The sequence below is a fragment of the Lepisosteus oculatus genome, chromosome 4 (assembly GCF_040954835.1).
Source record: "Lepisosteus oculatus isolate fLepOcu1 chromosome 4, fLepOcu1.hap2, whole genome shotgun sequence".
Lineage (NCBI taxonomy): Eukaryota > Metazoa > Chordata > Actinopteri > Semionotiformes > Lepisosteidae > Lepisosteus > Lepisosteus oculatus.
Window position 1 is genome coordinate 15,936,312 of NC_090699.1, and position 22,476 is coordinate 15,958,787.

The 22,476-nt window shown below is 53.1% G+C and overlaps 3 protein-coding genes across 6 annotated transcripts; 1 reads left to right on the plus strand and 2 right to left on the minus strand.

The window, feature by feature from the left end:
- Positions 1-529: 529 nt before the first annotated feature.
- On the minus strand, positions 530-3,416 carry LOC107077272 (zinc finger protein 16-like). The gene is made up of 3 exons (XM_069188094.1): positions 2,834-3,416; positions 1,632-2,153; positions 530-1,089 (listed from the first exon to the last, which is right to left on the minus strand). Exons 1-3 carry the CDS (start codon positions 3,210-3,212, stop codon positions 581-583), a joined length of 1,410 nt encoding a protein of 469 aa, XP_069044195.1. The 5' UTR covers positions 3,213-3,416; the 3' UTR covers positions 530-580.
- On the plus strand, positions 3,047-8,378 carry LOC138238125 (zinc finger protein 135-like). 4 transcript variants are annotated; one of them, XM_069188081.1, is made up of 2 exons: positions 3,047-3,127; positions 6,055-8,378. In XM_069188081.1, the coding sequence occupies exon 2, from the start codon at positions 6,192-6,194 to the stop codon at positions 7,797-7,799; it is 1,608 nt and encodes a 535-aa protein (XP_069044182.1). In that variant the 5' UTR covers positions 3,047-3,127; positions 6,055-6,191; the 3' UTR covers positions 7,800-8,378. The 4 variants fall into 4 exon arrangements, with proteins under 4 accessions (XP_069044182.1, XP_069044180.1, XP_069044181.1 ...); XM_069188079.1 differs by lacking the exon at positions 3,047-3,127 and adding an exon at positions 3,540-4,204; XM_069188080.1 differs by lacking the exon at positions 3,047-3,127 and adding an exon at positions 3,540-4,033.
- An 838-nt stretch (positions 8,379-9,216) lies between these two features.
- On the minus strand, positions 9,217-13,075 carry LOC102688361 (macrophage mannose receptor 1-like). The gene is made up of 5 exons (XM_069188286.1): positions 13,058-13,075; positions 12,012-12,150; positions 11,551-11,895; positions 9,765-10,112; positions 9,217-9,282 (listed from the first exon to the last, which is right to left on the minus strand). The coding sequence occupies exons 1-5, from the start codon at positions 13,073-13,075 to the stop codon at positions 9,278-9,280; spliced, it is 855 nt and encodes a 284-aa protein (XP_069044387.1). The 3' UTR covers positions 9,217-9,277.
- Between the last annotated feature and the right edge of the window lie 9,401 nt (positions 13,076-22,476).

The following is a 22,476-nucleotide window of genomic DNA, read 5'->3' on the forward strand; positions in this document are numbered from 1 at the left end:
TGTTCTGGAGAAGCGGCTCCACTGTCTGTTCCCCCACTTCCGAGACCCAGAATGAAGGTCGGGATGTTGGATCCTTGCGATCTCTCGTTGGGAACAGGGACGACTGCGCCACAGTGAGAATGATCCTGGAAGCACGAAGGATTCTGGGACAGCAGGTGACACTGGTCTCCTAGTGAAACTGACAGGGGGGGGGGACTGCAGGATGCAATTCCACCTGCAGGCCTACTAGGGGGCAGCGTTTCATAGGCACCAGGTCGGACAGACACAGCTCTGAGCTGAACGGTTCCTTCTCTGGACAGGCGGACCGAGAAGAGAGCGGATCAGATTTTAAAATGCCGCCATGCTGAGGAGGGGTGTAGGGTTGTGTTCTGACCCACTTATTCAGAACCCCCCCAGGGCCCTTATCTCCTGTGTCCTCACCTACGGATTTAATGGTTTAATTAGTTCTCTGCTGCTGGTGGACAAGGGCTCCTCTCGCGCCTTCCGAGCGCAGGCCAGCAGGAGGCGCTGCTCCTCCCTGTCCGGGCAGCCGTAGGGCCGCACGCCGAGACCAACCCGTCCCGGATCGGAACCGGAGGCCTCAGGGCGCGACGCACTTGTGCTTCTTCAGGCTGTGCAGGTGGCGGAAGTTGCGGGCGCAGCGCGTGCAGCGGTAGGGCTTCTCGCCCGTGTGGATGAGCAGGTGGCGGCGCAGGTTGTCGGAGCGCCGGAAGCTCTTCCAGCACTGCGGGCAGGGGAAGGCGCGCTCGCCGGCGTGGGAGCGCTGGTGCAGCCGCAGCTGGCCGGCCTGCGGGAAGACCCTCCCGCACTCGGGGCACCGGAACGCCCGCGGCCCGAGCTCCGGGGGGGGCGGGCCCGGGAAGGGCGCCCCCCCGCCGCGCCGGGCGCCGCACGGCCGCCCCTCTCCCCCCGCGCAGACCCGCCGCCCGCACCTGAAGCAGCCGGCCGCGCGCTGCCCCGCCGGCTCCGGCCCGTCCGCCTGCACCGCCGCAGGGAGGGGCATGCTGTCCCGCGAGCCCTCGGGTGGCCCACCTCCGTCAGAGACGCCCGCGGGGAAAGGAGAGCGGGAGTCCACTTCTGTTTCACCAACTTCAGGACGGGGGGGGGCGATACAGAGAGGAGGAGGAGGGGACAGAGGAATGGTGAGAGGGGGAGGAGGGGGAGAGAGAGATTTGAGAGAGATGAGTGCCTCTGCCAAGGAATCTAACAAGTAAAAAACGGCCACAGGCTGTGGGAAAAGCTCTGAACTCGCTATGGACCACCGCTTCTCAGCCATGCTTCCAGCACACAGACAGAGCACGAGTGCACCAGGGCACACCAAGCCTCAGAGCACTAGTGCACCAGGGCACACCAAGCCTCAGAGCACTAGTGCACCAGGGCACACAGAGCCCCCAGAGCACTAGTGCCCCAGGGCACACCAAGCCTCAGAGCACTAGTGCACCGGGGCACACAGAGCCCCCAGAGCACTAGTGCACCGGGGCACACAGAGCCCCCAGAGCACTAGTGCACCGGGGCACACCAAGCCTCAGAGCACTAGTGCACCGGGGCACACAGAGCCCCCAGAACCCCAGAATGGATGGATTGGACTAGAATTTATCGCACTGCAGTCCCTGGGTATTGTTCATACTCACTCTTCACACAGATCACCAATGCCCCCTGCTGGTCGGCGGCGGTCCAGTCCTGCTCACACCTCTCCTCTTTGACCTGGAGTGAGGGCTCTGGCCCGCTCCCCCTCTCCTCTCCCCCGGTGCCGCCTGTGGGCCCCGGAGCCGCGTCCTCCCCACCCGTGCAGCGGGTGTCGCCCGTCTCCAAGACGAAGGGGTCCCGCTCCACCTTGCACGCCCCCTGCTGGCCAGAGTGTGGATCAGCACGGGAGTCTTCCATGGCCTGCGGGCCCGGCCATGTGGTGCCAGGCCGCTGAGTTCTCCCTTGTGTGCGTGTTTCGCTGGGGGTGGGCGTGCCCTGCAGGAGGGAAATCGAACCCGGTGCAGAAGAGCTGTTGTCTGCACAGGGAGCTCTCGGATCCGGAATGAAAGCGAAATCTGGTCCGGGCAGTTCCTCCTGACCTACACCAGGGCGGCGCTGTTGAGGCGTGCTGTTGCACCACTGCTGGATGGAGGAATTGCCCATCATTCCAAAGCAGTCCTGGCGGCCTGTAGGAAACACAGACATGATCTCATTTTGCTCACAGAGCTGTACTGTGTGACTGTGTGTCAGAGCTGTGCTGTACTGCACTGTGACTGTGACTCAGTGTGTCAGAGCTGTCCTGTACTGTGTGACTCAGTGTGTCAGAGCTGTCCTGTACTGCGTGACTCAGGGTGTCAGAGCTGTACTGCACTGTGACTGTGACTCAGTGTGTCAGAGCTGTGCTGTACTGTGTGATTCAGTGTGTCAGAGCTGTACTGTACTGCACTGCACTGTCACTCAGTGTCCGAGCTTTACTGTACTGTGTAATTGTGTCAGAGCCGTACTGTACTGCACTGACTTTGATTCAGGGTGTCAGAGCTGTGCTGTACTGCGTGACTCAGGGTGTCAGAGCTGTACTGCACTGTGACTCAGGGTGTCAGAGCTGTGCTGTAGTGTACTGCGTGACTCAGGGTGTCAGAGCTGTGCTGTACTGTGACTCAGGGTGTCAGAGCTGTACTGCACTGTGACTCAGGGTGTCAGAGCTGTGCTGTAGTGTACTGCGTGACTCAGTGTCAGAGCTGTACTGCACTGTGTGATTCAGTGTCAGACCTGTACTGTTCTGCACCGTCACTCAGTGTTTGAGAGCTGTGCTGTACTGTGTCCCCCAGCGTGTCAAGATTCGTACTGTGCAGTGAGGCTGACTGACCGCTAGCGGCTGCCGAGGGTGTCGTCTGAGTGTGGCGTTCCTGCCCGCGGCCGGGGCTCCTGCTGTTCGCGGACAGACACTGTCGCGCCGCTCGCAGCTCCTTCTGCGCCAGGCGCAGCCTCAGCTTCAGGCTCTCGTTCTCCTGCGCGCTGCGGGCGAGCCGGAGCTGGAAGTCGGCGAAGCTCTCCTCCACCAGCTTGGCGATCTCCCCCACGGCCGCTTTCAGCAGCAGCCGCATGACGGAGTCGAGCTGCGCTCGGAACGCCGCCGCCGTCGCCGCCTCCGACATCCCGGGTAAGCACTGAACCTCACCAGCAAGTCCAACCTGGAACCTAAACTGCGCCGTCGACTCGGTTTCGCCCCCGAAACAGGCACGCATCCAGCGCAGTTCCGCCTTCCTGGCTGGAGCCACGCCCCCAGCGGGGTCACCGGGTCACCCGCCTACCGTAGTGTCGGCACGATCGGCGCAGTTCGATTTCTAGGGTCCAGAGGAGCGCAGGTCTGTATGCGCTGACACTACTGTGAAATCGAAGACATGCGTCAGAGAGCCCTACATTCAGGACAGGTGGAATCCCCCGCCCGTAGATTTCAGTTCACTACAGACCTTTGAGCCTCCCTGCAAATTCCATCTGGAAATTTAATCAAAATAAATACTAAACGGTGTTCTTGATGTTCTAGTGCCACACTGCGCGGATTACTGGTCTCTGTTTGGGATGATCCCTTCAATTGCACCAGCAGCACACTGTGTAACACCAAAAAAAAAAAAAACGATCACTCCCACAGACAGCTTTGCGGTGTGGTGGTCGGCATTTGAACTCGGAACTACAGCGGTCATTCAATTCTGCGCTTCATTATTGCCCTACGCAGCCGCAGGTCGTCTCGCTGCAGAAACCTCATAATCCTGCGCCCGGAACATCGGGGGGACGCGTGTTGGTGGGGGGTTGCATGAATCTGTGCTTTAAACAAACGCTGTGTGGACTCCATCTGTCCCGACGGGGGAACAGAGCGCAGCTGGAGCAGCAGCCCTGAACGAGCGCAGCTGCTCGCAGGCGCTGCGCAGACGTGCAGCCGCCTTCCCCGCACATCCAAATCCTACAGCCTGTTTCTTCTTGGCCCTCGACCGTGCCTCGCACCGCTGAGGACATACATACAGACACGCCAGACCTCCGGGGTGCCGTGGCGGACCAGCCCCGGGACGAGGTGGGTGTGTCTCCAGCGAGCGCCGGCGCCGGGGAGCCTCCCGCCTGTAACGGCTGGGACACCGTGACCGGCAGCAGAGTCGCCTCTAGCGCCGGTCCCGAATTGGACTGGGTCCGGGTTCGTGAACTGCAGCGTCCGGAGTCCAAAAGAGGCCAGGATCAAGGAAATACAGTACGTCAGGGACACGGGTGAACACGGTTAAACAAAATGTCTTGTTTTGAGACCCGAAGGTGTCGCTAATCGCGATGTAACGAACTATTCGGTGCCGTCAGGCTGTGTCGGTGCAAACACCGTGGCGGGACAGACACACAGAGGGGGTGTCCCGGAGATCCCCAGTCCAGCAGCTGCGGCCGATTTCAGGCTGGACCCGGACGTGAAGCACTTGTACACAAAGGCAGCTGAGAGCAGGTGTCCCCTGTGCAGGTCTCAGAGGTCCAAACCTGTTGGCTTTCATTCCTGCACAGCGTCATTACTGAAGTGAACTAACGATTTGACTGACTGGAATTTTGCAAGTGTCTTTTCCTGCTCTGAAGTTTTGGGTTGTAGTTTATGACCCGCAGTGGTTTACAGGGGCCGTCCAGCAGGTTTAAGAGCTGACAACAGCTGAGATGTTTCAGATTGAGTGGCTGTTCCTGACTTCCTTGAACTGATCATCTTACCGACCTGATCAAACCCTCAGGGGTCCACACACTGGCCTCAGGGACCAGGGTGGGACAGCAGTGCTCTACAGCCAGCAGCCATATCACCTTGCAACTCACAACTGGCAACCCACTGAAGCTAAGCAGGTGTGAGCCTGGTCAGTACCTGGATGGGAGACCTCCTGGGAAAAACTAAGGTTGCTGCTGGAAGAGGTGTTAGTGGGGCCAGCAGGGGGCGCTCACCCTGCGGTCCATGTGGGTCCTAATGCCCCAGTATAGTGACGGGGACACTATACAGTAAACAGGCGCCGTCCTTCGGATGAGACGTAAAACCGAGGTCCTGACTCTCTGTGGTCATTAAAAATCCCAGGGCGCTTCTCGAAAAGAGTAGGGGTGTAACCCCGGTGTCCTGGCCAAATTTCCCCCCTGGCCTTTACCCCATCATGGCCTCCTAATAATCCCCCTCTATGAATTGGCTACATTACTCTGCTCTCCTCCCCACTGATAGCTGATGTGTGGTGAGCGTTCTGGCGCACTATGGCTGCCGTCGCATCATCCAGGTGGATGCTGCACATTGGTGGTGGTGGAGGGGATCCCCATTACCTGTAAAGCGCTTTGAGTGGAGTGTCCAGAAAAGCGCTATATAAGTGTAAGCAATTATTATTATTATTACAGTGGAGAGGATACGCTGGCACTGAGACTCCACATGCTGCACACAGGCCTCAGTGCCTCGGCCTCAGGGTGACAGGACAGACCCGTTGCACACCCCTGGACTCAAGATAAGATTTTTATCTTGTGGGGCCCAGTACCTGCAGGACAGCAGAAGCATTGCCGGTCTGTTGCTGCTTCCTCACTCTAGCGAGTCTGCGCAGACCCCATCTGCTCTCCGTCCCTCAGACAGCGGATCGGAATCGCCTCAGAAAGCCTCCGCTTCCTGCTTTTTCAACCGTCCTGGAAGTACTGGGCCAGAGGAAGGGGCTGAGCCAGGACGTGCAGTTCAGGACGGCTGGGAGGACTGGACAGGAAGTTCAGCTCTGAAAGTCACCTGAACAGCTGTTTTCAGGTGACTTGAGGGCAGCAGCTCCTTCCCCCAAAGCCTTCTGGGAAATGTGGCTCAGACAAGAATTTCCATTTTGTCTGAACCTGCTGCCCTCTTACACTTGCGTCTTGTTTATTGCTAATTAGTGTTACACAGACTCTCATTAACGGGTTCTGTCCAACTGGTTCTGCGGTCCAGCGGGTCTGGTCCTGTTGTCAGCCCCTGGAATGTTTACCTGCCATTACAGTTAGCACTGCGGTGCAGCGTAGAACAGGCTGGTTTTGTTCATTCTAGACATTTCAGCTGCTCCCCATGTAATCTGACGTTTCTGTTAACTCTTTCAGGCTGGGCCTGCGAGTCCAAAGCCCAAGGAAAACTGAGCATAGGCCGGGCCGGAGAGCAGGCATAGGGATCAAGGGGCTACAAGAGGTCAGAGGTCACCCCGATCCGGGCTCCTCCCCACACTGCAGGTCTCCCTAACATGCAGCCTCCCGCCGCGACAGAGCTGGGGTCCGAGCCCGTGCTTGGGTGCGGCCAAATTAAAGCTGAGCCCGAACAGTGCGCCAGCGTCCCATCTGCCCCGAGCGCAGAGCTGGGCTCCAACAGAAGAGGCTTCCCAGTCCCTGATCGCGTTAAACAGGAGCCCCTCGGCCCGGGTGACATCAAGTCAGAACTCGGCCCGCTGTACGCCCCCATCAAACAGGAGCCACGCGGGCAGGCGGAGCCCGGAACGGCGCTGTCTGCAGGAAGCCCAGGCGAAGTCGAACCCGTGTCCTCGGTGTGGCGCGTCCCTCCTGAGCCTGCGCCAGAGCCGTCAGGCGGCGGCGGCGGCCACGTCTGCGCCCAGTGCAGCAGGAGCTTCGGGTCGGCGGCCAGCCTGCGGACGCACCGGCGCACCCACACAGGCGAGCGGCCCTACTGCTGCGCGCAGTGCGGCCGCAGCTTCGCCCAGTCCGGCGTGCTGAAGCGGCACCAGCGCATCCACACGGGCGAGCGGCCCTACACCTGCGCGCAGTGCGGCCGCGGCTTCAGCCGCGAGTGCAGCCTGGAGAACCACCGGCGCGTGCACACGGGCGAGCGGCCCTACGCCTGCGCCCTCTGCGGCAAGCGCTTCGGCCAGTCGGGCGTGCTCAAGACCCACCTGCGCACCCACACCGGTGAGCGGCCCTACAGCTGCACGGAGTGCGGCCGGCGCTTCAGCCACTCGGGGGCGCTGGAGACGCACTACCGCGTGCACACAGGCGAGCGGCCCTATGGCTGCGCGGAGTGCGGCCGGCGCTTCAGCCGCGCCGGGCAGCTGAAGACCCACCTGCGCACCCACACCGGCGAGCGGCCCTACAGCTGTGCGCTGTGCGGGCGCGGCTTCGGCCAGGCAGGGGACCTGAGGAAGCACCTGCGCGTGCACACGGGCGAGCGGCCCTTCGGCTGCGCGCTGTGCAGCAAGAGCTTCAGCCAGTCGGGGGCGCTGGGCTCCCACCGGCGCACCCACGCGGAGGACCGCCCCCATGGCTGCGCCTGCTGCGGCAAAACCTTCGGCCAGGCGGGGGAGCTGAGGGTGCACCAGCGTGTGCACATGCGCGAGAAGCCGTACGGCTGCGCCCAGTGTGGCAAGCGCTTCGGCCACACGGGGGCGCTGGAGATCCACCGACGCACCCACACCGGCGAGCGGCCCTACTGTTGCGCCGCCTGCGGGAGGAGCTTCATGCAGCTGGAGCACCTGAAGGCCCACCGGCGTATCCACACCAGTGAGCGGCCCTACGCCTGCGCCCACTGCGGCAGGAGCTTCAACCGCGAGTGCAGCCTCACTAACCACCGGCGCACGCACACTGGCGAGCGGCCCTACTGCTGCGCCGCCTGCGGGAAGAGCTTCGGCCAGCTGGGCACCCTGCGGCGCCACCAGCAGATCCACACAGGCGAAAGGCCGTATGGGTGCACGCAGTGTGGCAAGAGCTTCGGCCGGGTGGGGGCCCTGAGAGCACACCAGAGAGTCCACACCAGAGACGGGCTGGAGGCAGGAGCCCCACAGTCTGCAGGTACAGACAGGAGCCCCGAGAGCACTGGAGAGTCCAGCTACAGACAGGAACCCTGACAGCTCTGCGCCAGCCTCTGGAGATCCCTGAGCTCCTGTAGTGGGGTTCTCTCCTTACACTTCAGCACTTTTCTGGACACTCCACTCGAAGCATTTTTAGTGGGGACTCCCCTCCACCAACATTGTGCTAGCGCATGGGTTAGCAACTCCCTACTGGCTCCTCTAACACCTCTTCCAGCAGCAGCCTCAGCTTTCCCAGGAGTCTCCCCTCCAGGTGCTGACCAGGCTCACAGCTGCTGAGCTTCAGTGGGCTGAAGGCTGTGAGCTGCAGGGGGATATAGCTGCTGCCTACACACTGGTCAGGGCATCTCCTTTCCTAGCTAAGAAATTAGAGTGGCGTTGCGAGTGCTGTCATTTGGAGAAGACGTCCCTTCTCCAAATACGTCCCTTGATACGAGGGCGATAGATTTGCTGTTGCCATGTAAGAGTTGGGAATCAGTATGACTTTGAGCTCCTGAGTGGAGGGTCATGGGTTCGAGCTCCAGGTACCAGTTTGGTACTGCACAAGTAAATCTTTGCTGTCAGCCAGAATTCGAGCTCAGTTGGCATGTCTGGTTTAATAAAGGATCAGGAAAGCTGCTTTTTGTGTCCTGTGGTTACAGTGACAGACAGGAGCCTGGAGGGAGAGAGGCTGTTTCTTGTTAGTGACGATCACAGAGAATAATACATTCGTTTGATTAGTGTGTTAGAGCATCATCCGCACACAAGTCCTGTGGTTACAGTGACCGGAGCCGAAGCAGAGAGCCTGTTTATTGTCAGTGACGAGCCCAGCAAACGCACAGTCGTTTCAATGGTGTGTTACAGCATCATTCACACTTCACAAAGCTGGACGAGAAGCACAGCTTTCTGCTCAGTGAAGAGTTCCAGTGTCTTCCTCCCAGGAAGCCCACATCCTCACCTCCACCCTTGAGAGACCCATCATGGGGGGGGTATGACTTCATCAGAAATCAGAAATGTAAGAAAACTAATGAAAACAAAAGATCTAAACCACTGATCACACACAGCAGATTAAGTCAAATGAAGTACATTTACAGTGTGACTTTTCAGAGTTTGTCTAGTTTCTTCATCTCTTGATGAAGCACAGAGAAAGTTTCTTGACCCCACTTAAAAGTTTCCATTTTTTTCCCCAGAGCTGAACTTCTACAATTATAATATCTAGGTACATTTCTGTATTACAACTTTGAAAATATGGGGTAAATGTTCAAGAGCAAAGAGCTCTGAACATCTTCCTTTAAAATTGCAAAGTATATTAATAACAAAAATTCTAAAATCTATAAAGCTTGCATATTAGGAAACCTACTCTCACAGAAATGCAAAATTTTAGAAACTACCATCTCCAATGGGCTGTAAAACTGAGCCTGGGCCAGCAGAGGGCACCAGAGTCACAGCTCCCAGAGCCCCAGAGCTGCCCAGTCCTCCTGCCTGTGCCTGGAGAGATGCTGCTGCTGTCAGACTCTGCCTGTGGGTCTCTGGAGACACTAAGCTGTGGAGGAAACACAGAACCACACAGTTAGAAAAGCACACGGGTGCTGCACTGCCCCCTGCTGGACTGGGGGAGACACTGCTAATAAATGTCCAATGTAGGTGATACACAATCTGGACAGGACATTGTTCATCACAGGACACACACACACCCTGAACAGGATAGCAGTCCATCACTGGACAGACACACACACCCTGTGAAAGATAGCAGTCCATCACAGGACACACACACACTCTGGACAGGACACCAGTCCATCACAGGATACACACACTCTGGACAAGACAGCAGTCCATCACAGGACACACACACACTCTGGAGAGGACACTAGTCCATTATAGGACACACACACCCTAGACAGGACACTAGTCCCTCACAGGACACACACGCACACTGTGGACAGGACATTAGTCCCTCACAGGACACACAGAAGGACGAGTGCTGTTGAGCACAGGTCCTCCATGAGCTCTGCAGTGACAGGTTACCTGTGTAGCAGAGGAAGTTGAGCTTCTCCTCACAGCCCAGCGCGGCCCAGCTGGAGGTCTCGGTGGACATGGCTCCACAGCGGCCCAACTGGGGGCACTGGGGCTGCTCTCCCCGGGCCCACGCGGTGTACCCCAGGGGCTCCCTGTTCACCCAGAACCAGGAGCCGGATACGAAGCTCTGCCTGAGGCCCAGCCACACGTGGGGAGACCGGGCGCCTTCCACCTCCAGGGCGGCGAGGTCCTGCTCCGTCTGAGAGAGGAGGCTGGTGAGGTCAGTGTGGTGAGTCCTGCAGTAGTCCAGCGCCTCCTCCCAGCTCCTGTTCTCCTTCACCAGGACCAACTGAAAGTCTGAAGATGGATGGAGAATCTGGGATTATCTTTCAGCCTGCTAGTCAGGTTTCAAAGACTGGCTCAGAAAACAAAACAAATTGAGAGAGAAATATTGAAAACCACAAGGCGTCTAAATGACCAGACAATCTTTTGAATCTATCACATTAGAATATCGCATTCAATGCCAGTTTAAAAGCCCAATGTTTAATTACAGCTGAACAAGAGCTGTTATGGAAGATTGTGCCACTGATCACGATTCGGGTTCTAGATTTCTGACTGCCCCAACCTCTGTGAACAGTAGTGTCTGCTGTCCTGACTATAGGATCTCATCCAGCTGTTTCTTATGAGGGAAGCCCGGGTATTGGCTTCAGATACACAGCTGGGCAGCTTGTTCCACAGTCCCATCACATTTTGTGTAAAATAGTGCCTCTTGTTCTCTGTTTTAAATGCATCTCCCTGTAGTTTCTGATTTTGAACTGGGGATTCTGAATACATTTGAGGATTCTTCTCTGTTCTCTGTTTGAAGACTAAATAGACTCAGTTCCTTCAGCCTGTCAGTGTGGGACACTCCCTTCAGACTAAAGAGACTCAGTTCCTGCAGCCTGTCAGTGTGGGACACTCTCTTCAGACTAAAGAGACTCAGTTCCTGAAGCCTGTCAGTGTGGGACACTCCCTTCAGACTAAAGAGACTCAGTTCCTTCAGTCTGTCAGTGTAGGGCATTCTCTTAAGCACCAGAATGTAATGTATCTGGTTGCTGTTCTATGGATGGATTCCAGAGTAGAAGTATCTTTTCCCCATTATTACCAAAAATAACATCTGTACAGAAGAGCTTACTATACGTAATGTTTGACTCCCAGGTCAGTATGTAGGCAAACTCATGAAACTACTACTGGGCAAATGGATAGAAGAGGATGACACTAGAATTGTGAATCAGAGCAATAAATACTCTCAGCTGGGGAAAGGTTTAAGCCTCAGTGAAGAATCTTCATTTCTTTCACCTTTTTGATGGGGTGACATCAAAAATTAAATTCTGGGGGTTGAGCAGGTCACCTCAGTGTTGGATTATGAAGACTATTACCTCAGATTTGGGTCACTGGGGGCTCGGATTCTGAAAATCTGCTTCTATAGTACAATTATCATGGGGCCGTTTCAGAAGAAGTTAGAGGGGACAGTGGCTCCTGGAGGGGAACCGGGTTCGAGCCCCCAGATGGTGGTGACAGTGGTAGAAATAAAAGAAAAAAAACAATAAGTTGTTAAATGTGTCCCTTTAAGCCAATAATGAGCTGATCAAGATAGTTAAAAGCCAGGTTGGAACGAAACCCTGTAGACACACTGATTAGGACCTGGATTGGGTGTCCATATGCTAAAATAATTATTTTATTTATGTACTAAATTAAAAAGTTTCAAAAGCATAAGCCTATTTGTCTCCCTCACTGCTGTTCCCACAAGCCTCACCGTGTTGACAGAAGAACGGTTGCAGAGTCTGGCATGTGATGTCATTCCACTGACTGCCACTCTCCAGGCTCTGAAGTACACACTTCTCACTGTCAGCTAAATTTCTTGGTTCCCCTGTCGCCCAGTTTCGGAATGACGAGTCTCCCCCGTCGGACCACTCCCAGGGCTCATTGAACAGCCCGATCCAGAAGACGCTGCCCTGCGCCGCCTCCCTCACTGCCTCATTCTCTCTGGGGCTGCTGATGGTGACCAGGTCAGTGTGCTGCTGTCTGCAGTGATCTCGAGCGGCTGCCCAGGTCTTGTTCTGCTCAATCAGGGTGTAGGTCCTGGAGCCCTGGCTGGAGTCTGAGAGAGACACACAGGCTCAGACAGGAGGGGTGTTGTGAAGGGGATAGCGTTGGGGTGCTGTGGGGTTTTGGGGTGAGAGTTAGGGTACTGTGGGGATTTGGGGGTGACTGTACCTGTGTAACACATGAAGTAGTGCAGCTCATCACAGACGACATCTGTCCAGTACCCATCCGGACCAGCGGTGGCGCAGAAGAGCCGGGTCTTCCAGTTGGCATAGCTGGCCCTCTCTCCGCTGACCCACTGCCAGTTCTCCTTACCGTGGTACAGCCCGATCCAGGTTATACAATGACAAAAGCCTGAAGTCTGTAAAAGCTGATCATGTTCCTCCTGGCTGTGTATGGAAGCCAGGTGCCTGTTATCTGCCCTGCAGTAGCTGTGAGCCTCCTGCCATGACTTGGCCTGTGAAACAAACTGGCATGATTTCGGAAGCACAGGACCTGGATAATATGGAAAAATGTTTTACATAATCAGCAAAAGCCTCCAGCACAAGCACTGATTTGTGGCTGAATTCCTAGTCTTGTGGTGTTTTTTTCAGGTGTTTCTCTATTTCATTTTCAGATGCATTTAAGACAATGACGATTATTACTGATGCACTTGCTGCTACTACCATATAAATATATATGAAACAGGCAGGATGTAGGGACAGGATGGTTGGCACAGGCTGGCTTGTGCCATTGGGAAATGATGAACTGTGATCATGTTGAGATGTGAGGCCCATGCTGAGAAAAGGGAATCACTTACTGTGATCTTAAGCCCACTGATTACAGACAATTTCTTAGTCCAAACAGCCTTATAGTTGAAAGGTCACTGGTAGAAATCAGGGGCCGGGCACTTGGCAGCTGTGCCAGGACACCCCAAGGGCCACTCCTCCCCTCTGCAAGGAGGGGACACACTTCTCCAAGCGTTGTCAGGATCGCCAGGCCCTGAAGTCAAACAGGGCTACATTCTTACATTCTTGTGTGCTAACGTAAGATCTGTCATGACTGAGAATAGTTGTTCACAGTATGAATTGACCTCTAATATCTTAGCTTTATTGCAGAATTAAAAAAATTCACAAATTCACTGTCGTTACTGTGGTCTATGTCCTTCCTCTATGTTTGAGACAGAACAAAGGCCCCACTACTGACTCACATGGGACACCCTGTGTCTTAACTCTTACAAAAAAGAAAGGCGCCATCCTTCGGATGAGACATAAAACTAAGGTCCTGACTCCCTGCAGTCATTAAAAATCCCAGGGTGTTTCTCGAAGAGAGTAGAGGTGTTACCCCGGCATCCTGGCCAAATTTCCCACCGGCCTTTATTAATCATGGCCTCCTAATAATCCTCCTCTCTGAACTGGCTTCATCACTCTGCTCTCCTCCCCACTGAGAGCTGGTGTGTGTGAGCAGACTGGAGCATCATCCAGGTGGGGCTGCACACTGGTGGTGGAGGAGGAGAATCCCTGTTACCTGTAAAGAGCTTTGAGTGGAGTGTGTCCAGAATATGTGTAAGGATATTACTTTTATTTATTATTATTGCATAGAAGCCAGTGGATGACCCTTACAAAGGCCTATTGTGCATCCAGAATTCCACACAGGAAACTCGGATATACAGTAGGCTGCCCCTGACAGATTCCTAAAGACTAACGCAGGCTCAGTCACGGCCAATGGGGAAGTGCTTCATCACAGACACAATACTGGGATGTGTACGAAGGCAGGCTTAGGGAACCTGACCGCACTAGTCCTGATTTCTGGGCTAGCTCCTGTTTAGTTTGTTAGCAGGAAACACAACAGATTTGCCGTGAAAGACCGACAGGGAAGCAGAGGTCGAGCTCACAGCCAGGCTTGACGGCATGGGGCCAGCACCAGTGAGGCCACGATACTGGCGGCCAGGCTGCAGTCTGGCGTGAGCGAGGCCCCGGGGGGCCTGGAGCCCAGGTTGCAGAGTGTGGCGGAGGATGCGGGCGGGGCCCACGTTGAGCACTAGCAGGGAGAGGCGTCAAGGGCGTCTCAGCCACCCTGCGGGGTGCAGGGCTTGGCAGACATCACGGAGAGCCAGAGGGGGATGGGAACTGGGGATGTGAGATGCATACAAGCCGTCCCCACTGCAGTTGTGAGAGATCAGCAGAGGAAAGCTCTGTCCACTGGCAGACAGCAGCCTCTTTCGCGGGGACCAGGAGAAAGGGGCGAGCTCTGGGGTTCCCCACGGATCTGATGAGGCGCAGGCCTAGGTGTTGTGTCGCCCATGACACTTCCCCTTGCCGATGCCTGCACAGGAACCGAGCAGCCGAGATGAAAAGAATCGGAGGTTTTGAGCAGTCTTACCATCGCAGCAGATGAAGGGGTATGTCTCCAAGCAGCCTCCATCATTCCACTGCCCCCTTGACCAGTTGCTGAAATACAGGTCTGAGCAGCTCTGTGTGAATTCCCAGTTGTTTGGCTGCGTCTCGTTCCAGTACGAAAAGGTAAAATTGCTACCGTCGGACCACTCCCAGGGCTGGTTGAACAGCCCGATCCAGAAGACGCTGCCCTGCGCCGCCTCCCTCACTGCCTGGTTCTCGCTGGGGCTGCTGATGGTGACCAGGTCAGTGTGCTGCTGTCTGCAGCGATCTCGAGCGGCTGCCCAGGTCTTGCTCTGCTTAATCAGGGTGTAGGTCCTGGAGCCCCGGCTGGAGTCTGACAGAGACACACAGGCTCAGACAGGAGGGGCTGTGGGGGGTCTGGGGCTCAGACAGGAGGGACTGTAGGGGTCTGAGGCTCAGACAGGAGGGGCTGTGGGGTCAGAGAGCTGGGGTGCTGTGGGAACATTTCCTCAGTAATGTGTGAAGAAACTACTAGACCTGACCTGCATTACATGACCCTGTAGACCGATGTAATACTGGGCATTTTTACATGGTGCCACAAAATGTGTGTCCTGATTCTGAGTTCCTTCAGCATGAGTAAATGAGCACCGATTTCTCCAGTCTCCTCATTGGAATTACCAGCATTTCAATACACTTCCACACTGTGAGGATGCCTCTCATGCTCAGGTTCCTCGCTTCTTTCATTTGGAAAAGTAATATTTTAGGTAAAGACCTCTATGAATCAAAACCAAGTGGAGGTATGGAAATAAAGTATCTGCACCAGGGTGGGGATAGTGGCATAGCTGCACCACACCGGGTCTGGAACAGTTCTTGAAATAAGATTATCTCAAAGGGGAGACAGATCCAGAAGGTTCTGGGGGCTAATGACAGAAACTAACATTGTTTCCTCTTTCCTTAGGGGAAGTAATATTTTAAGTAAATTCATTACAATTAAAATGGCCAAAACAGCTAATAGCTTTAAAGAGTTTGAGCCCAAATGTGACGCAGTCGAGGAGGAAAGTCAGACCGCTGCTGTGAGCTCTGAAGTTGTGTAGCTCAGATCCTCATGATGCCTTCGAAAGCTGCACCCTGATTGGCTGAGGGACTCAGTGATTTACCAATGAGAAGGAAGCTGTCCACCAACCTAGCTAATTAGGGCTAGACAGCGTCCCACCTTGCCCGAGAGCCACCCAGACCTGTAGTGAGATGGGTTTGGACATTCTAGACTGGAATAATTATGCACTGAGTCTGTCTGTAGCATCAAAGACTAAAATAACTACAGTTTCCGAGAGTTTCCTACTATTATGGTGTGTCTTACTATGTTTACCTGTGTAGCACATGAAGTAATGATTAGCATGGCACAGTGCGTCTTCCAGAGTGCCCTCCGTGTTAACCAGGCCACAGAACAGGACTCTTTTCCAGCCGTGGAAAGTAACCTCCTGTCCGTTGGACCACTGCCAGTTCTGCGTCTCCCTATACAGCCCGATCCAGGCGGCCAGTGCGCCTGGCGTCCCTGCTGCCTCCTGGAGCCGATCCAGGTCTGCCTGGCCGCTCACAGTGGCCAGGTCACCGAAGATCGACCTGCAGTACTTCTGAGCATCAGCCCAGGTCATATTAATCTTCATGTAGTAGTACTTCATGGCCGGGGCCGGGGCGATCACACAGACTGCGGGGGAGAGGAGGAGAGAGGAGTCACGCGGGCGGAAAGCCTTTAAAGAATTGAAACGGCTGGAAGGGCCTGCCGCTGATCACAAACAACCACCTTGGCTCTGTGCTGTGGATGGCTGCTGTTAGATTGCTGGACCTTGGATGGAAAGACTGAGATAACAATTGTTGTTGTTTTTTCTGCCACTAGGGGGCACTAGAAGAGTACCGGCACTTTCCAGGCACAACAGTATAAGAAGACCTTGCATCGTCCTAGACAGATTTGCACAATGGATTTGTATCCAGTGTGAAGCACTCTGGGATAACTCCAGTAGGAAGCCTGATACTCTGAAGGCTGTGGGCTGGAGGACAGGCTGTGTTTGAGCAGGTCCTCACTCCCGAGTCCCTGACAAACAAAGGAGAAGTCACCTGCCAGGAGAGCGACAGCCAGCTGAGCCTTCTCCATGACGACGGTCCAGGAAAACCAAGGAACGGGTAAAAAGGAGACTGGAGTCAGGGAGTGGGTTCACAGCGTGGAGGACGTAACACAGCAGGAGACAGAATCGTCCGCTGTCCTACAGAAAAATACACAACGTGTCCGCAGTGCAGCTTGACAAAACTTGATTGCATTCTGGGAGAAAAAATACTGAATTCCCCAAAGCTTTATTTTCTTTTTTTCCCACATGAATTACAGAAAGAATCATTAAAAACCTGAACTCGTCTTAGGTGCCCAACAGCTACACGCTGGTCAACAGCTACATTGGTCAACCACTATACACTGGTCAAAAGCTAAACACTGGTTTCTGGTTAACAGCTACACAAGGGTTAACAGACGTGACACGTTTAGTGTGTCTCTGCATCTACTTCCCCAGAATGTAGGGACAATGGCCCTGTCTCTCTCTTCCTCTCTCTCTCTCTTCCTCTTCGTCTGACAACAGATTCCCAGTGACCCAAGGACCCTCGTGTCTGCCCCCGTCTGCCAGCAGAACCAGCTTCACGGAACTCAATCCTTCCTGTCTTCACAAAGGGCGGCCCACTGTCTGTGTTGCACGAGACTGGCCTGGAGAGTGGGCATTTTAAGACAGGGAGCAGCCTGAGGGCACTGCCCCATCCAGGTGGCAAGACGGAGCAGTCCAGAGGGCCACGGCACGAACGACTGGCCCCTGATCGTGCATAGGCCGGCGCAGGGTACACGCCGGCGTGGAGGACATGGAGGGATCCTCTCGGGGCCGTGCCGTTTGACACCGGGGTTCAAAGCTGCTTTTCAAATTGTGTGTAGGTAGAGGTAACGCACAAGGGGAGGGGGTACCTTGTATTTAAATGAATTTACAGCTTATTATACCATGGTGATTGCTGTCCACAACGTAAGTATACAAATGGGCCATCACTGCCCCCGGTGCAAGCTTGGGGGGGGAGGTCTCTCCTGGAAAGAGCGCCATCTAGCGGCCCGTCACTGAACCAGTCGCCTTTCCCCATGAGGAATGATCTAAAGGGGGGGGGGGAGGGGCTCAGGTCTGGGGCTACAACCATACTTGTCTACTACTTGTATTACAGAGGAGTTTGGTCCAGTTCTCTTCTTTAATAAAGCACACGAACCAGACTCGCACAAGCTTAATCTCTTTACCTGGGGGTTTCAAGTCCCAGTGCTGGATTCTGCATCCCTTGCAAGGGCAGCTGTTATCAGCTGTGCCGCTTGATGTTGGTTTTTGAAATTCCAGTTTGGAGGCTTTTCATCCCAGTGATCCTAGCTTCGGTGGGCTCGTCTTCGCTTTGTCCGGGGTTCCCTCTTAGAAAGAGGGCGCTTTCTCTTGATTCCCATCCCATCCCTGAGCTCCCGGAGGAAGGAGAGATGTACTCACTGCTCTAAGTGCTTTGGATTTTCCCCATAAAGTGATAACAGTCTTTGCTATTTGGTTAAATACCCGTCTCACACCACATGGAAGAGTATGTAAATCATGGGACTACTACGCTAATGTGTGTGTGTACATAGCCAGGATCTGCTTTTGCTAGCAGCTGGTAGCTAACTGTTGTGCCCCAGGAAGCAAGCGTCACAAGTGGCTCCCCTGCTTGTACGACTGCGTCCACTCTGTACACTGTTTATGGGTACAGTGGAGTGTAATTCGTTTTAAGTCATCAAGTCAAGGACACAGAAACCAACCAATAATCTACTTGTAGTGGCAACGCAATGTGAATCCACAGATAAAGAATGTATTACAGGGTATTACAGTGGCCATATTATTCACCTGTAATCGATCAAGTAGAAAGTTCTGGGGCATCTTGGGGAAAACGGGGTATCGGGCCTCCAGGAACCCACTGCGTGTTCATATCATCGTTCCCGTGGGAGAATACGTTCCCAATCCCAGCGTCTCTCAGGATGTCTTGGTGTCGTATTGAAGCGGGATAGGAAGGGAGGGCAAGGATTCGGAGTGGAACAGGGTGACAGAACTTGTTTCGTACGGCGGGAAAAAGGAGCAGGCTTGACCCCCTAAATCATTAGGGCTCAGCCCAGGCGCCAGACCCCTTGTGACTATCACGTCGACTTAAAAAAACATTCACCAAATTCTGTCCTGGTTTCCCCAGAGCTGTAGGCTCTTCCGCCCCAGGTAAGCTAGTGTCGCTCTAGTCGTGACAACGCTGTGGTTATTTAAAGTGGGTTGTATGTCTGGGAACAGGCTACCTATAAGGTGAGACACACCCAATCCAGCTGAGTGTCTGCTTGACTGGATAAGCACTGAACACAGAGCTGCCTTGTGCCACAGGAACCAGACAGTGATCTGTTATCCTAGCACCCGAGGAGACTGGGATTTAAAGACCTCCCATTTTCAGGAATGCAGAGGAATACTCTTACCATCTCCTGGGAGCTACACACTGGAAAAACACTACCCGTGTAGAATCAATCAATCAGCACCAATTGAGAACACAGTAGCCAGAAACATTTCCAAAGCAAACAAGAAGGTTAATGGTATTTATTTGCAAAAGGTTCTTTCAACAGATCATCACCAAGGCAACATACAAATAATTTATGTTGTCTAAACAAAAAGGCATCCTTCTTTCTCATCTAGGCATCAATAGTAAGATACAGGTCTTACCTTTCAGTGTGGGCTACACCAAACCTTCCATGAATGTTCTCTGTGCTGCTGTGTCCCAGTGTCTGTCTGTCCCCAGTGCTGCTGTGTTCCAGTCTGCCCTCAGGGCTGCTGTGTCTCAGTGCTGTGTTCACTTGCACTATGCTAAAGGCTGCACGCATCACACAATACAATATACAAATCAGATGGATTAAGGCTGCAAAGGAACAAGCAAAGGTTTATTCCCTGCTGAAAAGAGAAGAAAAGAAACAACATTTTGGCTGTGGAGCCTTCTTCGGGTGTCAGTTATTGCAGGTTATACTGTTATTGCATGCTTACTATTGCAGGCAGGGATCATCAGGTGCAAAGCCCCAGAGCCCCTAATGGAGACACCCGAAGGCTCCACAGCCGAAACGTTGCATTTCCTTTCTTCTCTTTTCAACGTGGAATAAACCTTTACTTGTTCCTAGATTGGAAAATGTTGATTTCAGGACCTAGTAGTGTTCTTGAAAATACACTTACATCCACAGATCCTCACCAACGTCTACAGATGTACGGTGGAGAGCATACTGACCAGCTGCATCACAGTCTGGTACGGCAACTGCACCGCATCCGACCGTAAGGCACTGCAGCGGGTGGTCAAAACTGCCCAACACATCATCGGCAGTGCCTTACCATCCATCCAGGAAATCTACAACACCAGGAGTCTTAAAAAAGCCACCAAGATTATGTCTGACCCCACTCACCCCAGTCATAACTTGTTTGTCCCCCTACCATCCTGCAGAAAGTTCCGGACGCTCCAGTCGCACACAACTAGACTCCAAAATAGCTTCTTCCCCAGAGTTGTCAAGTTGGTGACGCCCCCACTCCCTCCCATCATATTATGATCTCTCCTAACGTCTTCCTGTACCCACAAGGACTGTACTCCAACACCACTACACACACATGTAAGCCGAAATTGTACTGTTTCTTCGATAGCTCAGTAAAACTGTATCAGTCGTAATATTTATTAATCACCATACTATTTTTGCACTGTTCCAAGAATTACCTTGCACTGTTTTTGTCCTGTTATATTTTATCTGTTTGTGGAATTTTGCACAGTTTTAATTACTTGATTACATATTATTTATGTTATGTTATTACACGTTACTGTTATTGCTATTGTGTAACTGTCTATTGTCTTATCTTCTGTCCTATTTATATACTGCACCTGAGTGACTAATGAGAAACACTTTTCATTATACTATGCACCTGTGTAAGTATAGTGACAATAAAGGTGAATTGAATTGAATTGTTGTGGGTGTTGTTTAGATTTGCTCAACACTCCCAACTTAAACAGAGGAACATGAGAAGATAAAATAGTGCTGGACGTCGAGCAGTGTCCTGTGGCATCACTGAACAGACTGTGATTGACTCAAAAAGGTCAGAACTCGTCAGAGGCTGCTAGCTGCAGTCTTATCTCATGTGTCAGGGCTTGAAAACAATGCTTTACTTTCAGGACACAGTGTAATGGTCAAGCATAACTGCTTTCTGTTAAGTAGAAATTCTGTCATTTTAATAACTGATGTTCTCTGTTTATCCTCTTTCTTCTCCTTCCTAAAGGATTTTTGTTTTTGTTTTCTGGCTTCTGAAGGAATCCACTCCTGGTGGAATCACCCACTGCCTCACTGCTCTACCCACAGTGCCAGCGCTACGGGGAGCCCGAACTGTGCTCCTGCTCCCCAACACTGGCTGCTGTCTGGCCAATCGCTATCTGTTACCAGAGTTTGCTCCACTTGTCTTTCCCAGTCCTGCTCTGTCCCACAGGGCTCAGCCAGCACGATGAGCGAGAGCTGGTCACCCTGCCTGGGCTGGATCACCCAGCACTCATTTTTCACAACTCTCCCTTTCGCTGTGTGTGAGGCGACAGATACATTTGGACACCATCCAGGTCCGGGCTCCCGTGAAGTGCATAGTTTAGGACCTTATGCAGACGGTATCATCAGGAAGTACCTGGAGAAGGACAACAGGGAAAACACGATGAGGATCAGGACGGAATGACAGACAGGGGGGGCTTGATGACGGTGACCCGGAGCTCGGGAGGGAGTGGCGCAGGCCAACAAGTCCAAACAGTCCAAGGGGGAAATCCAGGGCGCAGTCCAGGGTCCAGATACCGGGAGAACCATCTGAGACAGACAAAGTTCAAATCCGGAACGGGATCCTGAACAGGAAAATGAGGCCAGGTGGAGCACCACTTAGACGGTCACGACGCTGTGATGAAGCCTATGCTTCATGGACCTCCTCTCCTGGACCTCCGCTGATAGGCTGATCTCCGAAAGCTGAGCCAGGAATAGCGGGAGCACCGGGCTTAAATATTAACCGGCATTACAGGGGGCAGGTGCAACTAAAATACGAAAGGCTCGGAGCGCCCTTAAGAGGAGGGATGACGATTGTGACACTGGTAAATGAGAGTTAACACGGACAAATCCTTCACACAGGTAAGAAACAACAACATTATAAATATTAAGGAAAAATAATAGGTTTATTCCATGCTGAAAAGAGATGGAAACGTTGTGTTTTCTTTCTTCTCGGTTCAGCATGGAATATGCCTGTTCCTTGTTATTTTGCAACCTACGCATTCTGACGCAGCTACCCACCTGAACTATTATAAATACAAGGTAGGTGGCTCCGATCCTAAAGAACAACAAGAAGAAACCTAGGAAATCTGGTGCTCATTAAGCAGGAAGTGATAAAGAAAGCTAACAGGATGTTCAGATTTGAATACTGTAGGAAAATGCCTTTGTGGTGGTCACATGCTTGGTCCAAGATTAAGGGGTTTTACATATTTAAACTCCAAGAAAATTTCAATTCTAATTTTCATGACTTTTGTCATTTTTAAAAGCTAAACCTTAAAAAGATTGTTTACGACTGTCCTCCCATTACTGGGAGATCTGTACATCCTCTGACTGTCCTCCTATTACCATGAGATCTGTACACCTGCTGACTGTCCTCCTGTTACCATGAGATCTGTAGAAATGCTGACTGTCCTCCTGTTACCATGAGATCTGTACAACCTCTGACTGCCCTCCTGTTACCATGAGATCTGTACAACCTCTGACTGTCCTCCTGTTACCATGAGATCTGTACAACCTCTGACTGTCCTCCTGTTACCATGAGATCTGTAGAAATGCTGACTGTCCTCCTGTTACCATGAAATCTGTACAACCTCTGACTGCCCTCCTGTTACCATGAAATCTGTAAAAACTCTGACTGCCCTCCTGTTACCATGAGATCTGTACAACCTCTGACTGTCCTCCTGTTACCATGAGATCTGTAGAAATGCTGACTGTCCTCCTGTTACCATGAGATCTGTACAACCTCTGACTGCCCTCCTGTTACCATGAAATCTGTACAACCTCTGACTGCCCTCCTGTTACCATGAGATCTGTACAACCTCTGACTGCCCTCCTGTTACCATGAAATCTGTACAACCTCTGACTGCCCTCCTGTTACCATGAGATCTGTACACCTGCTGACTGTCCTTCTATTACCATGAGATCTGTAGAAATG